Source organism: Gymnoscopelus microlampas (genome assembly GCF_963454915.1).
Source record: "Gymnoscopelus microlampas genome assembly, chromosome: 2".
NCBI lineage: Eukaryota > Metazoa > Chordata > Actinopteri > Myctophiformes > Myctophidae > Gymnoscopelus > Gymnoscopelus microlampas.
In genome coordinates this window covers 58226999-58239885 of record NC_139939.1, presented here as the reverse complement: position 1 = coordinate 58239885, position 12887 = coordinate 58226999, and the positions used below count along the sequence as shown (strand labels likewise).

The 12887-nt window shown below is 44.9% G+C and overlaps 1 protein-coding gene across 1 annotated transcript in view; it reads right to left on the bottom strand.

Annotated features, from left to right (window-relative positions):
• LOC311033566 (complement C3-like) overlaps positions 1 to 12887 on the bottom strand; it is a gene marked incomplete at both ends in the record, with an annotated part of 64377 nt that overhangs the window by 36165 nt on the left and 15325 nt on the right. The window contains 6 exons of the mRNA XM_084041137.1: positions 2125 to 2212; positions 2723 to 2778; positions 4307 to 4495; positions 4579 to 4817; positions 4954 to 5028; positions 6705 to 6787. Coding sequence (XP_083897263.1) covers positions 2125 to 2212; positions 2723 to 2778; positions 4307 to 4495; positions 4579 to 4817; positions 4954 to 5028; positions 6705 to 6787 — 730 coding nt within the window. The remainder of the gene's footprint in view (positions 1 to 2124; positions 2213 to 2722; positions 2779 to 4306; positions 4496 to 4578; positions 4818 to 4953; positions 5029 to 6704; positions 6788 to 12887) is intronic.

Genomic DNA, 12887 nt, shown 5'->3' with positions numbered 1-12887 from the left:
GCAACAACTACAGCGCTCACTCTCATTGGTCGTGTCACGCTAACAGCAGTCTCCAGACAATGGCATCGCAGACAGCTTGCTGTTACTGCTGTAGCCATCACAGGCAGTTGCAGCACGACGGACAGGGCGCTGTGATAGCTGTCATGTCGCTAACGCTAACCTGGTTGTCATGCCTGCAGCGGCTGTGCAATCACTTTGTCAACAATGCACGTTCGTGTGGTGAATGTCTATATTGCTGCTCAGTTCGTCCATTGTACATGGTGTATGTTTGTGTGTGTCTTCTGGAGAACTATGTAGCTCCACAGCAACTACAGTAACTAACGTAATGGCAGGACCGCCCCGTGCAACGCATGTTAGCCTGCATTATGGTCATGTAGTAATTTCACATAATTTCGCTCCGATTAGAGCAGTGTTTATCAACCCTTTCACGCCCCCCCCCCCCCCCCCCCCCCCCCCCAAATACACGTACTTGATCTGGGACCCCCCCATTCTGTTTGACTCCGTTCCACAAGTAAATATTGTGAAAATAGCCGATCTACAAGCTCGAAACGCCTCACGTTGACAGGCTTTGTAAGCTTGGAGATCGGCTATTTTCTACATGATTGCCTCTTTCTTACATTCTTTGCCAATGTGGCCCATGTTTTCATAGCATAGTTTATTGACTACTTCTGTTGCAGAAATGGCCATTTCCTTTACTTTCGGTTTTTTATTGTCTCCGCCAGGCCGAAAGGCATGGCGCAAGACTATGTTTCACCCCCTGTCCGTCCGTCTGTGATAGCTAATCTCTCACATCGTTGACTTGATCGCAGCAAAAGAACAGCCCGATGTGGAGAGTCAGTGAGAGCTGGATAAACGACGTAAAATGTGTCAAAAGGAGTCTGTACGGCTGTCGATAAATGAACACATGACGTCGGTGGGAGAGGACATATTGTGTCTTCTGGACAAACAGCAGCGTGGTGCTGATGTTTGTTGTGTCAAGCAGCTTAATGTCAGAGTGTTTGTGTTGGAGCGCCTCAGTGCGGCTGCAGAGTTCATGTGCAACCTGTTCCAGAGAGACACAGAGACACTAGAAACTCTGCTGGGGAAAAAAAAAACTGCTGGGCATTGACTTTCCTATGGACATTGATCTACACACTGCAGGTATATCTGCTACACACACAACATCAAACTACACACTGCAGGTATGATGCAGCGTTTGCATTACAGCCAGCATGCCAGCGTAGTTCCCATATGGTTTCAAGGTGGGCTAAACCATATGGACCCCATGTCAGCAATGTCAGCGGCATCCACTTCAGTCCCAACTGCGATGCCCATGCAGGCTATAAGTAGCTTCTACCTGGCCCTTAGGTGGGCCCCAACTAGCCATGTTTATGTGGGACCAAGGCGGCTCCTAACTGGCTTTGCCCATGCAGGCTTTAACTGGGTTCTACCTGGGCCCTAGGTGTACCCTAACCAACCACAGTGCAGTGCCCATCGCTCCAATTGTTGTGACGTCAGGGCTCTCAATACTGCACATTGGTGGAGGAGGAGGGGCCGCAGGGCGACCGCACACATCGCTGAACCAATGGTAGCCCACGGATGTTTCCTCTGTGGATTTACAATCTGCCCCTCTATGCCACATATCATCCGCACTACAGGGTCTTCACTGACCGAGCCACGGCCCCACTGACCCTCATGACGCTACGCCACTTAAACGTGCGGCAGCATGCGCTGGGTTGCCAGGTTTGCACAGCCTGCGCCAGAAACAAGCAACCACCTTCATGAAAGAAAAAAAAAACACCGAAATGGTCCGCAATGTTCCAGGGGTGTCCCCGCGCGTCCCAACACTCCACAGGGGGTCAGTGGACCATCAGGGGGTCCGCGGACCCCCTGTGGACCCCCTGAAACATAACAAATATTATTTCTTCAAATTTTTTCCTTTTTCAAAATTTTTTTTCCACAGTTTCACTCCGGCGATTTGGGTCCCCCAATATACACAAGGCCACGCTGGGCCCCGTGCGCGGCTGGGGTTGAGGGGGGCGTAGCCCCCCGAAACTCTAGTATATATATATATATATATATATATATGCCACACTACTACTACTCAGCGCCCATAAAATAGGCCTTCATAGGACCTTCACGTACGTAGCGCTGATGTTGACGTGTAGCTGATCGTCGTTCACGTAGAAGAAGTTTCTCTCAGGGGTCAGTTTAACTTCAAAACTAGGCAGCACTAGAGACAGGGATGGGAAAAGCACTTTGTGTGTAGTTCAAGGTTACTTATTGCCAGTGATGTAAAGTAACTAAGTACACCAGAGACAAATACTGCACTTTTTTTTTACTCCACTACAATTATTTGAAAACCTTAGTTGCTATAGTCACTTCAAAGATTTGAACTATTATTACAACACATACATTTACCACTTCACCCATCTATAGGCTACTTTAGCTATTTGAAAATAGCCGATGTACAAGCTCCACAACGCGTCGCTTTGCAACGTGTTGTGAGCTTGTAGATCTGCTATTTTCAAAAGATTTGTATATACGTAACAAACTTGTGACATACATAATGAATACTTTTACTTTTGATACTTCAGGTATATTTTGATGCAAATACCTTTGATTATTTCTACATTGTGGGTATTGATACTTCTACGTAAGTAAAACGTGTCAGTACTTCTTCCATGTTACTTTCTGCTGTATGAACTCCCTTGTTTGAATACATTTAGAATACATTGCTTACCGTATTCGTTGACCTCAAACTCAGCTGAGTAGCTCTGCTGTGGGATATTGCTGAACCTGGCGACCACCTTCCACACTCCAACAGTACTAATACTACAACACACACACACACACACACACACACACACACACACACACACACACACACACACACACACACACACACACACACACACACACACACACACACACACAGGAAAATCAAACTTCTGGAAAGGCATCGTTTTCCCTCCCAGTTTATAGGCATTTTAAGCTTCTGGCATCTTAAGCTCCCACCATCTTGAAAATGATGTCTTTACAGGAGTTTGATTTTCCAAATGTTTTAGTATGTTATTTAGCATATCCAATAGTAACAGAATCCATTGAAAACATACCTTCTATAAATGATTACTATTGGATTCATTGCAAACAAACCACTAGGGGGCGATCCCAACTTGCTTGCGATGGTTTTTGAAAACCATATGCCCATACCTAACAGCATGCCAAAAAACAAAAATGTGTCACCAAGTGCACAAGTGTTATGTTTTTTTTTTACATATTCCCTCCCCGCTTATAAGCATGCTAAGTTCCCGCCAGCCATCGTGGACGCCAACTTGAAAATGATGAGTTTCTAGAAGTTCGATTTTCCTAAAAAAAAAGTGTTGTATGTTATTTAGCATACCCAATAGTAACAGAATCCATTGAATCCATCTTCCATCAATTATTTGGGGTTTCAACCATACCCATCTAATATTGGATTCATTGCAAACAGACCACTAGGGGGCGATCCCAACTTGCTAGCGATGGTTTTTGAAAACCTTATGCACATACCTAACAGCACGCCAAAAATCTAAAAATAGTCAACAAGTGCACAATCTTAATGATTTCAGCCGAATTCCCTCCCAGCTTATGATGGATTCAAAATACTACTAAGAACCTACAAGGCACTGAACAATCTGTCCCCCCCTTCCTACCTCTTTGATCTCTTCAAACCTCATGTCCCCTCCTGCTCCTTCAGGTCTGGTGACACAAACCTCCTGGAGGTCCCCAAGACCAAGTACCATACCTGGGGCGATACCGTACCTGACTGCCCCCAACCCTGTGGAATGCACTCACCAAAACTCCCAGCTACCCCCCCCCCCCCCCCCTTTTTCTTCATTCCACTGTTTGTATTGATTTTATTCCTTAGTCTTAGTGTTTTTTTTTACCCCTAATAAAGTAGTTTTCTCTTGCCCGCATTCAAAGCGTCTTTGGGTACTCAGAAAAGCGCTATACGAGTTTGAGATATTATTATTATTATTAAATTATTATTATTATTATTATTATTATTATGACACAGTACAGTACCTGTTAGTACTGACAGTCTTTAGAGTGTCTTTAGAGTCGTCTAACCGTCTGTTTAGATCTCATAGACTGTCAGGATCCAAGATGGCGGCACGAATGTTACATGCTCTGCTAGGTTTTTTGTTTCTATGTTTTTAAGTCATCTATGCCTCGCGAATTTTATTGTTGCTTCTTTTTAGTGACATTTTAAACATAGTTCGGTGTTATCGTGATATCCTGGGATTTATTTTAGCTGAAGTTTAGGAAAGAGTGGATTGTCTACCTCTGAGAAGCCTGTTCCACAATCCGCCTGGTGTCTGCCGGCTTTGACCCGGTGTACGACGCTACCTCAACCGAGGGGCTGTGTCTGTGAGGCCAGGGTGTCCCCTGGACTGTCTGCTCCGTTCCTGTCTGGTTGGCCTTGAGTGCTGGGATCACCCTGGGTGGCAACTCTAGCTCATCGTAGCTTGTGCTGCTCACTAGACATAGTGTTTATACCACCGCTGGCTGTGGCAAAAACGCTAGTACAATTATAGCGTTTCTCCTCGCGGCTACTCGGCGGCCGTGATCTCGCTATCTACGGTGATTCTGCGCCGGATCTGCTCTGCTGCTGCTGCTCGGAGGGCTCGCCTGCCCTGCTGATCCGTGGCTCTGCGTCCTGCCTCTTCTCGGGCTTTGTGAGGAGGGATTGCGGTGGATGTGTGGATATAAACGGCGCCTCCAGGTTGGCTTGTGCGGCGGTCTCGTCTCTCATCTATCTCTGGCTTCTGCGACGGCGAGCACTGTTGTTGTTGCTGGCGTCCTCGTGTTGGCATGCTAGTTCAGATGGCACGCTAATCTCGTTGCTCTACTGTGCTACATAGCCTGTCGAATTGCGAGGCCTCCAGCCTCTGCTCTGCTTCTCTTCCACGGATTGAACAGTTTCTGTACCTCGGATTCGGCCCGTTCTCCGTTTCCCCTCGTCGCCTCCTCGGCTGTTGCTGTTGGATTACAGTTCTCCTCCTCCTGCTCCAGTACGGCGCATGGTTGGTCGCACAAAACACAACTCAAAACATTCTGTGGTTGTTTTGTTTTCATTTCATTGTTTATGCTACATGCTTCATTGAACGTTGTGCATAATATTCTGTGGCTGTTGTTTTTGTTTTCATTGTATTGTGAATGCCCTGTGGTGAAATGTTTAACATGTTGCCTTGCAATATGTTGGCTGTGTTGATTGTCTCGTTGGGCATGGGTCTCATGTCACTGGATACTCTCCATCTGGGTAACACCACTTCTTTGCCACACTCGAACCTAAACACTGCTGGTAAAACACGCGTTACATCCGGATTTCTGGAAAATGTACTTTGGCCACAAAGACCATGTAAACGTGTTTCTCTGAATTGCTTTTCTCAGCCTGCTTTGGATATGGTGATTCTCGGATTATGGCGCGATCCCTGTTGTACTGCTCACTCTTGCATGTCTTCCTCCAGAGCCCCTGGTGTTGTTTCAGTGTTTAGGAGAACATCAACAAGGTTGTTGATTTTACTAATGCTGTTTATCTCAGGTAATGTACACATTAATCCTGGACCGGACCCCCTCTTTGAGGCCCTACCAATGTTGTCTACCCCCCATGATTTTAGCTGTAGACATGGCCTAGGCTTCCTCCATTTTAATGCTAGAAGCCTGGTGCCTAAATTGCCCATTTTTCGTTGTTGGTTTGAAATAGCCAAGCCTGATGTGGTCGCGGTTTCAGAAACCTGGTTAAAACCTGGCACTACTGATAATGTGGTTCGTGTGCCTGGCTATAATATCTATAGAACCGATCGTAAAGGCAGATGTGGGGGAGTTGCTCTGTACATCTCTGATAGATTTCAAGGGTCTGTTCTTCATTCTGTAACTATACCTAGGCAGTTTGAATTTTTAGCCGTCCAGATAGTTGTGGCTAACTCTCCTTTGACTATTATCTGCTGTTATAGGCCTCCTTCTGCATCTAGTGAAGCTATGGGAAACCTAGTAGACTTAATTTCTAAGTGTACTAGTTCCGAGATTGCCCTTCTCGCTGATCTGAATTGGGATTGGTTGACTGATAAATCTGCTAGTTTTAAACAGCAATGTGATTCCCTAAATTTAACACAGATCATCCATAGCCCCACTAGATTTAACCCTGCCAGACCGGATGGTGACACTTTGATTGATATTATTCTAACAAATGCACCGCACAAATATGCCTCAATTGGTGTGTTTGCAAATGACTTGAGTGACCACTGTGCTATTGCATGTGTCAGAAACACTAAGCTGCCCAAAACCAAAGTCCTGACTGTCATCAGGCGCTGCTTTAAACACTTCTCTGAACAAGCCTTTCTTCATGATTTGGCTGCAGTTGATTGGTTTCGCATGTCCTTAATTCCATCAATGGATGAGGCCTTTCGGTTCTTTCACGAACAGTTTCTCTACCTGATGAATAAACATGCACCTCTCAAAAAAATCAGAATTAAGAACCGTGCAAATCCCTGGTTCTCTAGGGACCTGGCTGATCTGATTCATGAAAGAAATAGACAATGGTCACTTGCAAGAAAGTCTAATTCAAGTCATGATTGGCTTCTGTTTCGTGTCTTGAGAAATAAATGTACGGTCCTCACCAGGAAGTTAAGATCGGAACATTATTTATCTCTCACTACTGATACCTCTAGCAATCATTGTACCTTCTGGAGAGTAGTCAAATCCCTGCAACAGAAAGGAGCAGCAGGCCCCCCGCCTAAGATTCGGGTGGGCGAGTCCTTTATTTCTGATAAAAAAATCATGTCAAATGCTTTCAATTCGCATTTTAAAAGGGCGGGACACATTTTTGATGAGCAAATTGCCAATGCTCCTCATCAAGACGCCCATGATGATAACGTTGACTCTTCTGTTGTTTCTGTTTCTGTTTTTGACTTTTCTCCCATCCTGGTATCGGATGTTCTACACGCCCTGTCTACCTTAGACCCTAAAAAATCTGCAGGCCCAGACGGCCTTGACCCTTTTTTCCTAAAATTATCATCGGCTATCATTGCTCAACCTGTCACTGATATGTTCAATATCTCCTTAGCCACTCAAAGTCTACCTGAAGAGTGGAAACAAGCAAATGTTTCCCCTCTTCTCAAGGCTGGCGATCCTTGTGATGTAAACAATTACAGGCCCATTTCTAACCTTTCCACCTTGGCAAAGATCTTAGAGGGCCAAGTATCAAATCAGGTAAAGGTTTTTCTTGATTCATACTCTATTTTGAACCCCATGCAGTCAGGTTTTAGAGCAAAACATAGCACTGTAACGGCATGCCTTAATGTTATCGACGACATCAGGGCAGCCCTGGGTAAGAAATCTTTTTGTGCGGCCTTATTCATTGATTTGAGTAAGGCCTTCGATACCGTGGATCCTCACGTACTGCTCAAGGTCCTTTCTAAAGCTGGTTTTTGCCAAAATGTGCTTGGTTGGTTCAAAAACTATTTAGTTGGCCGCACACAGTGTGTCAAATTTGGTGATACCATTTCTGATTCCATCACCCTTGAGAAAGGAGTCCCCCAAGGTTCCATTCTTGGTCCATTGCTTTTTCTTTTGTATGTCAATCATATTTGTAGTCAATCTAAGCATTGTAAGTATCATATGTATGCCGATGACACAATTCTGTACTCTTGTGCTCCTTCTTTTGATGTAGCAGTGTCAAACTTGGCCTCAGATTTTGTCTCATTGCAGCATGAATTGGTAAATAGCAAATTGCTATTAAATGGCCAAAAAAACAAGGCCATGCTATTTACTCCAAATAGAGCTGACATTATCCCCCCAAATATCACCACCTTGGAAGGAGTAACCATCGAATGGGTGGTGCTTTACAAATATCTGGGAATTTGGTTGGATAACAAGTTAAACTTCAATCATCACATTGAAGCGTTGATTAAGAAGTTAAAATTCACAGTAAGCTTCTTTTATAGAATGAAGTCCTGCTTTTCTTTTGCTTCAAGGAAAAGGCTGGTCACTGGCCTGTTTATGTCGCAACTCGACTATGGCGACATTGTGTATCGATTCGCCTGTCCCTCAATATTGGGTAGACTTGATCCCCTTTATCATGCTGCGTTGAGGTTCATTACCAGCTCCACCTATAGGACACATCATTGTATTCTGTATTCCCTAGTAGGGTGGTCCTCCTTAGCATCTCGCAGGTTGCTACATTGGTACACTTTTATATATAAAGCCATTCTTGGAAATTCCCCCTCGTACATTTGTTCAAAATTTAATCTTGTCCAAAATTCGCTCAACCTCAGATCGAACGCCTGGATGCGCTATGTCGTACCCACCACTAAATCTGAGGCAGGGAAAAAAAAACTTGCGTTTTTTGGGCCTTGGTCGTGGAACGATCTACAGACCAGATTAAAATTAGCTTCATTGATCCCTCTAGTGTCTTTTAAGAGGATTGCCATGGGCACATTCTCCAACCATTGCTCCTGCTTTGACAAGTAGCAATTGCTGTGATCTTAGTCTTATATTAGTTTATTAGTTTTATGATGTATTGTTGTTATTAGTATTTTAAATAGTCTGTATTGGTGCTATTGGTAGTAGGTCTTTGGTATTACGGATGTCATGTTTGTCTTTGTTTTGTTATGTCCTGTATTGTCGTTACTGGCAGAGCTGTGTAACATTTTATTTGCCTCTTCTCTTGGCCAGGGCACACTTGTAAAAGAGACACTAGTCTCAATGTGATTTCTCTGGTGAAATAAAGGTTAAATAAAAAAAAAAAAAAAAAAAAAAAAAATATTATTATTATTATTATTATTACAATTATAGGTTTTTGTGTTCACCATCCATAGCGGCTATGGCCGGTGAACAGTCCAAATTTCCAGGCCCCACTGTGCGGCCTGTGGGGCCGTGAAAATTCAGGGGGCGGACTCTAAATGTCCTGTGGGCCCCCCTCTGCGCGTGAACACCACTTGTTCGACCATCGGTTTTACGGATTACCCACACGGATGTTTTTCCCTTTGTTTACATTTTAGGGTCCTATCTTGCAGTTCAATCATAATTCCACAGGGTGCCAGGCTATGAGCCACAACTATTAGAAGTGAACAGTGTACACCTCCCACACTATACTATGGGAAACAGCCTACTATTAGAACTATGGGCTCTGTACATTGTGTACACCTCCCATACTATGCTATGGTAAATGGCGTTTACCATCGTGTGACCTCCCGGGACGCTGTTTATCGCCAATTCCCGCCTAGTCCAGCCTGTTCCATGCTAGTATGACCTACACCACCCTCCCCATGTCTGTTCTCCCAACAGGCTGGACTATACTAGTCTTGGGTGCACTGTACTGTACTGTACTGTACTGTACTGTACTGTACTGTACTGTACTGTACTGTACTGTACTAGACTCTACTGGTCTCTAATAGGCTGTTTTAAGCTCTAGTAGGCTTTGCTAAGCTTTGCTGGGCTCTATGAGGCTATAAAAGACAGTACTTTACTGTGGCTCATGCAAAACTATGGCTCGTGAACACAAGCTATGGCTCGTGTACACAGTGGTTACTCCCTATGGTCTGAGTATCTACAGGGCTGACAAGGGACTAGTAAAGTCTAATAGAGAGTATTAGAGTCTGCTAAAGCCTAGTGCACTCTAGTCTAGCCTAGTCCAGCCTGTTCCATGCTAGTATGACCTATACCACCCTCCCCATGTCTGTTCTCCCAACAGGCTGGACTTTACTAGTCTCGGGTGCACTGTACTGTACTGTACTGTACTGTACTGTACTGTACTGTACTAGACTCTACTGGTCTCTAATAGGCTGTTTTAAGCTCTAGTAGGCTTTGCTAGGCTTTGCTGGGCTCTATGAGGGTATAAAAGATAGTACTTTACTGTGGCTCATGCAAAACTATGGCTCGTGAACACACAAGCTATGGCCCGTGTACACAGTGGTTACTCCCTATGGTCTGAGTATCTATAGGGCTGACAAGGGACTAGTAAAGTCTAATAGAGAGTATTAGAGTCTGCTAAAGCCTAGTGCACTCTAGTCTAGCCTAGTCCAGCCTGTTCCATGCTAGTATGACCTATACCACCCTCCCCATGTCTGTTCTCCCAACAGGCTGGACTATACTAGTCTTGGGTGCACTGTACTGTACTGTACTGTACTGTACTAGACTCTACTGGTCTCTAATAGGCTGTTTTAAGCTCTAGTAGGCTTTGCTAGGCTTTGCTGGGCTCTATGAGGGTATAAAAGACAGTACTTTACTGTGGCTCATGCAAAACTATGGCTCGTGAACACACAAGCTATGGCCCGTGTACACAGTGGTTACTCCCTATGGTCTGAGTATCTATAGGGCTGACAAGGGACTAGTAAAGTCTAATAGAGAGTATTAGAGTCTGCTAAAGCCTAGTGCACTCTAGTCTAGCCTAGTCCAGCCTGTTCCATGCTAGTATGACCTATACCACCCTCCCCATGTCTGTTCTCCCAACAGGCTGGACTTTACTAGTCTCGGGTGCACTGTACTGTACTGTACTGTACTGTACTGTACTGTACTGTACTAGACTCTACTGGTCTCTAATAGGCTGTTTTAAGCTCTAGTAGGCTTTGCTAGGCTTTGCTGGGCTCTATGAGGGTATAAAAGATAGTACTTTACTGTGGCTCATGCAAAACTATGGCTCGTGAACACACAAGCTATGGCCCGTGTACACAGTGGTTACTCCCTATGGTCTGAGTATCTACAGGGCTGACAAGGGACTTGTAAAGTCTAATAGAGAGTATTAGAGTCTGCTAAAGCCTAGTACAGTCTAGTCTAGCCTAGTCCAGCCTGTTCCATGCTAGTATGACCTATACCACCCTCCCCATGTCTGTTCTCCCAACAGGCTGGACTTTACTAGTCTCGGGTGCTTACTGTACTGTACTGTACTGTACTGTACTGTACTGTACTGTACTGTACTGTACTAGACTCTACTGGTCTCTAATAGGCTGTTTTAAGCTCTAGTAGGCTTTGCTAGGCTTTGCTGGGCTCTATGAGGGTATAAAAGATAGTACTTTACTGTGGCTCATGCAAAACTATGGCTCGTGAACACACAAGCTATGGCCCGTGTACACAGTGGTTACTCCCTATGGTCTGAGTATCTATAGGGCTGACAAGGGACTAGTAAAGTCTAATAGAGAGTATTAGAGTCTGCTAAAGCCTAGTGCACTCTAGTCTAGCCTAGTCCAGCCTGTTCCATGCTAGTATGACCTATACCACCCTCCCCATGTCTGTTCTCCCAACAGGCTGGACTATACTAGTCTTGGGTGCACTGTACTGTACTGTACTGTACTAGACTCTACTGGTCTCTAATAGGCTGTTTTAAGCTCTAGTAGGCTTTGCTAGGCTTTGCTGGGCTCTATGAGGGTATAAAAGACAGTACTTTACTGTGGCTCATGCAAAACTATGGCTCGTGAACACACAAGCTATGGCCCGTGTACACAGTGGTTACTCCCTATGGTCTGAGTATCTATAGGGCTGACAAGGGACTAGTAAAGTCTAATAGAGAGTATTAGAGTCTGCTAAAGCCTAGTGCACTCTAGTCTAGCCTAGTCCAGCCTGTTCCATGCTAGTATGACCTATTGCACCCTCCCCATGTCTGTTCTCCCAACAGGCTGGACTTTACTAGTCTCGGGTGCACTGTACTGTACTGTACTGTACTGTACTGTATTAGACTCTACTGGTCTCTAATAGGCTGTTTTAAGCTCTAGTAGGCTTTGCTAGGCTTTGCTGGGCTCTATGAGGGTATAAAAGATAGTACTTTACTGTGGCTCATGCAAAACTATGGCTCGTGAACACACAAGCTATGGCCCGTGTACACAGTGGTTACTCCCTATGGTCTGAGTATCTACAGGGCTGACAAGGGACTTGTAAAGTGTAATAGAGAGTATTAGAGTCTGCTAAAGCCTAGTACAGTCTAGTCTAGCCTAGTCCAGCCTGTTCCATGCTAGTATGACCTATACCACCCTCCCCATGTCTGTTCTCCCAACAGGCTAACTTTACTAGTCTCGGGTGCACTGTACTGTACTGTACTGTACTGTACTGTACTGTACTCTACTGTACTGTACTAGACTCTACTGGTCTCTAATAGGCTGTTTTAAGCTCTAGTAGGCTTTGCTAGGCTTTGCTGGGCTCTATGAGGGTATAAAAGATAGTACTTTACTGTGGCTCATGCAAAACTATGGCTCGTGAACACACAAGCTATGGCCCGTGTACACAGTGGTTACTCCCTATGGTCTGAGTATCTATAGGGCTGACAAGGGACTAGTAAAGTCTAATAGAGAGTATTAGAGTCTGCTAAAGCCTAGTGCACTCTAGTCTAGCCTAGTCCAGCCTGTTCCATGCTAGTATGACCTATACCACCCTCCCCATGTCTGTTCTCCCAACAGGCTGGACTATACTAGTCTTGGGTGCACTGTACTGTACTGTACTGTACTGTACTAGACTCTACTGGTCTCTAATAGGCTGTTTTAAGCTCTAGTAGGCTTTGCTAGGCTTTGCTGGGCTCTATGAGGGTATAAAAGACAGTACTTTACTGTGGCTCATGCAAAACTATGGCTCGTGAACACACAAGCTATGGCCCGTGTACACAGTGGTTACTCCCTATGGTCTGAGTATCTATAGGGCTGACAAGGGACTAGTAAAGTCTAATAGAGAGTATTAGAGTCTGCTAAAGCCTAGTGCACTCTAGTCTAGCCTAGTCCAGCCCTAGTCCAGCCTGTTCCATGCTAGTATGACCTATACCACCCTCCCCATGTCTGTTCTCCCAACAGGCTGGACTTTACTAGTCTCGGGTGCACTGTACTGTACTGTACTGTACTGTACTGTACTGTACTGTACTGTACTAGACTCTACTGGTCTCTAATAGG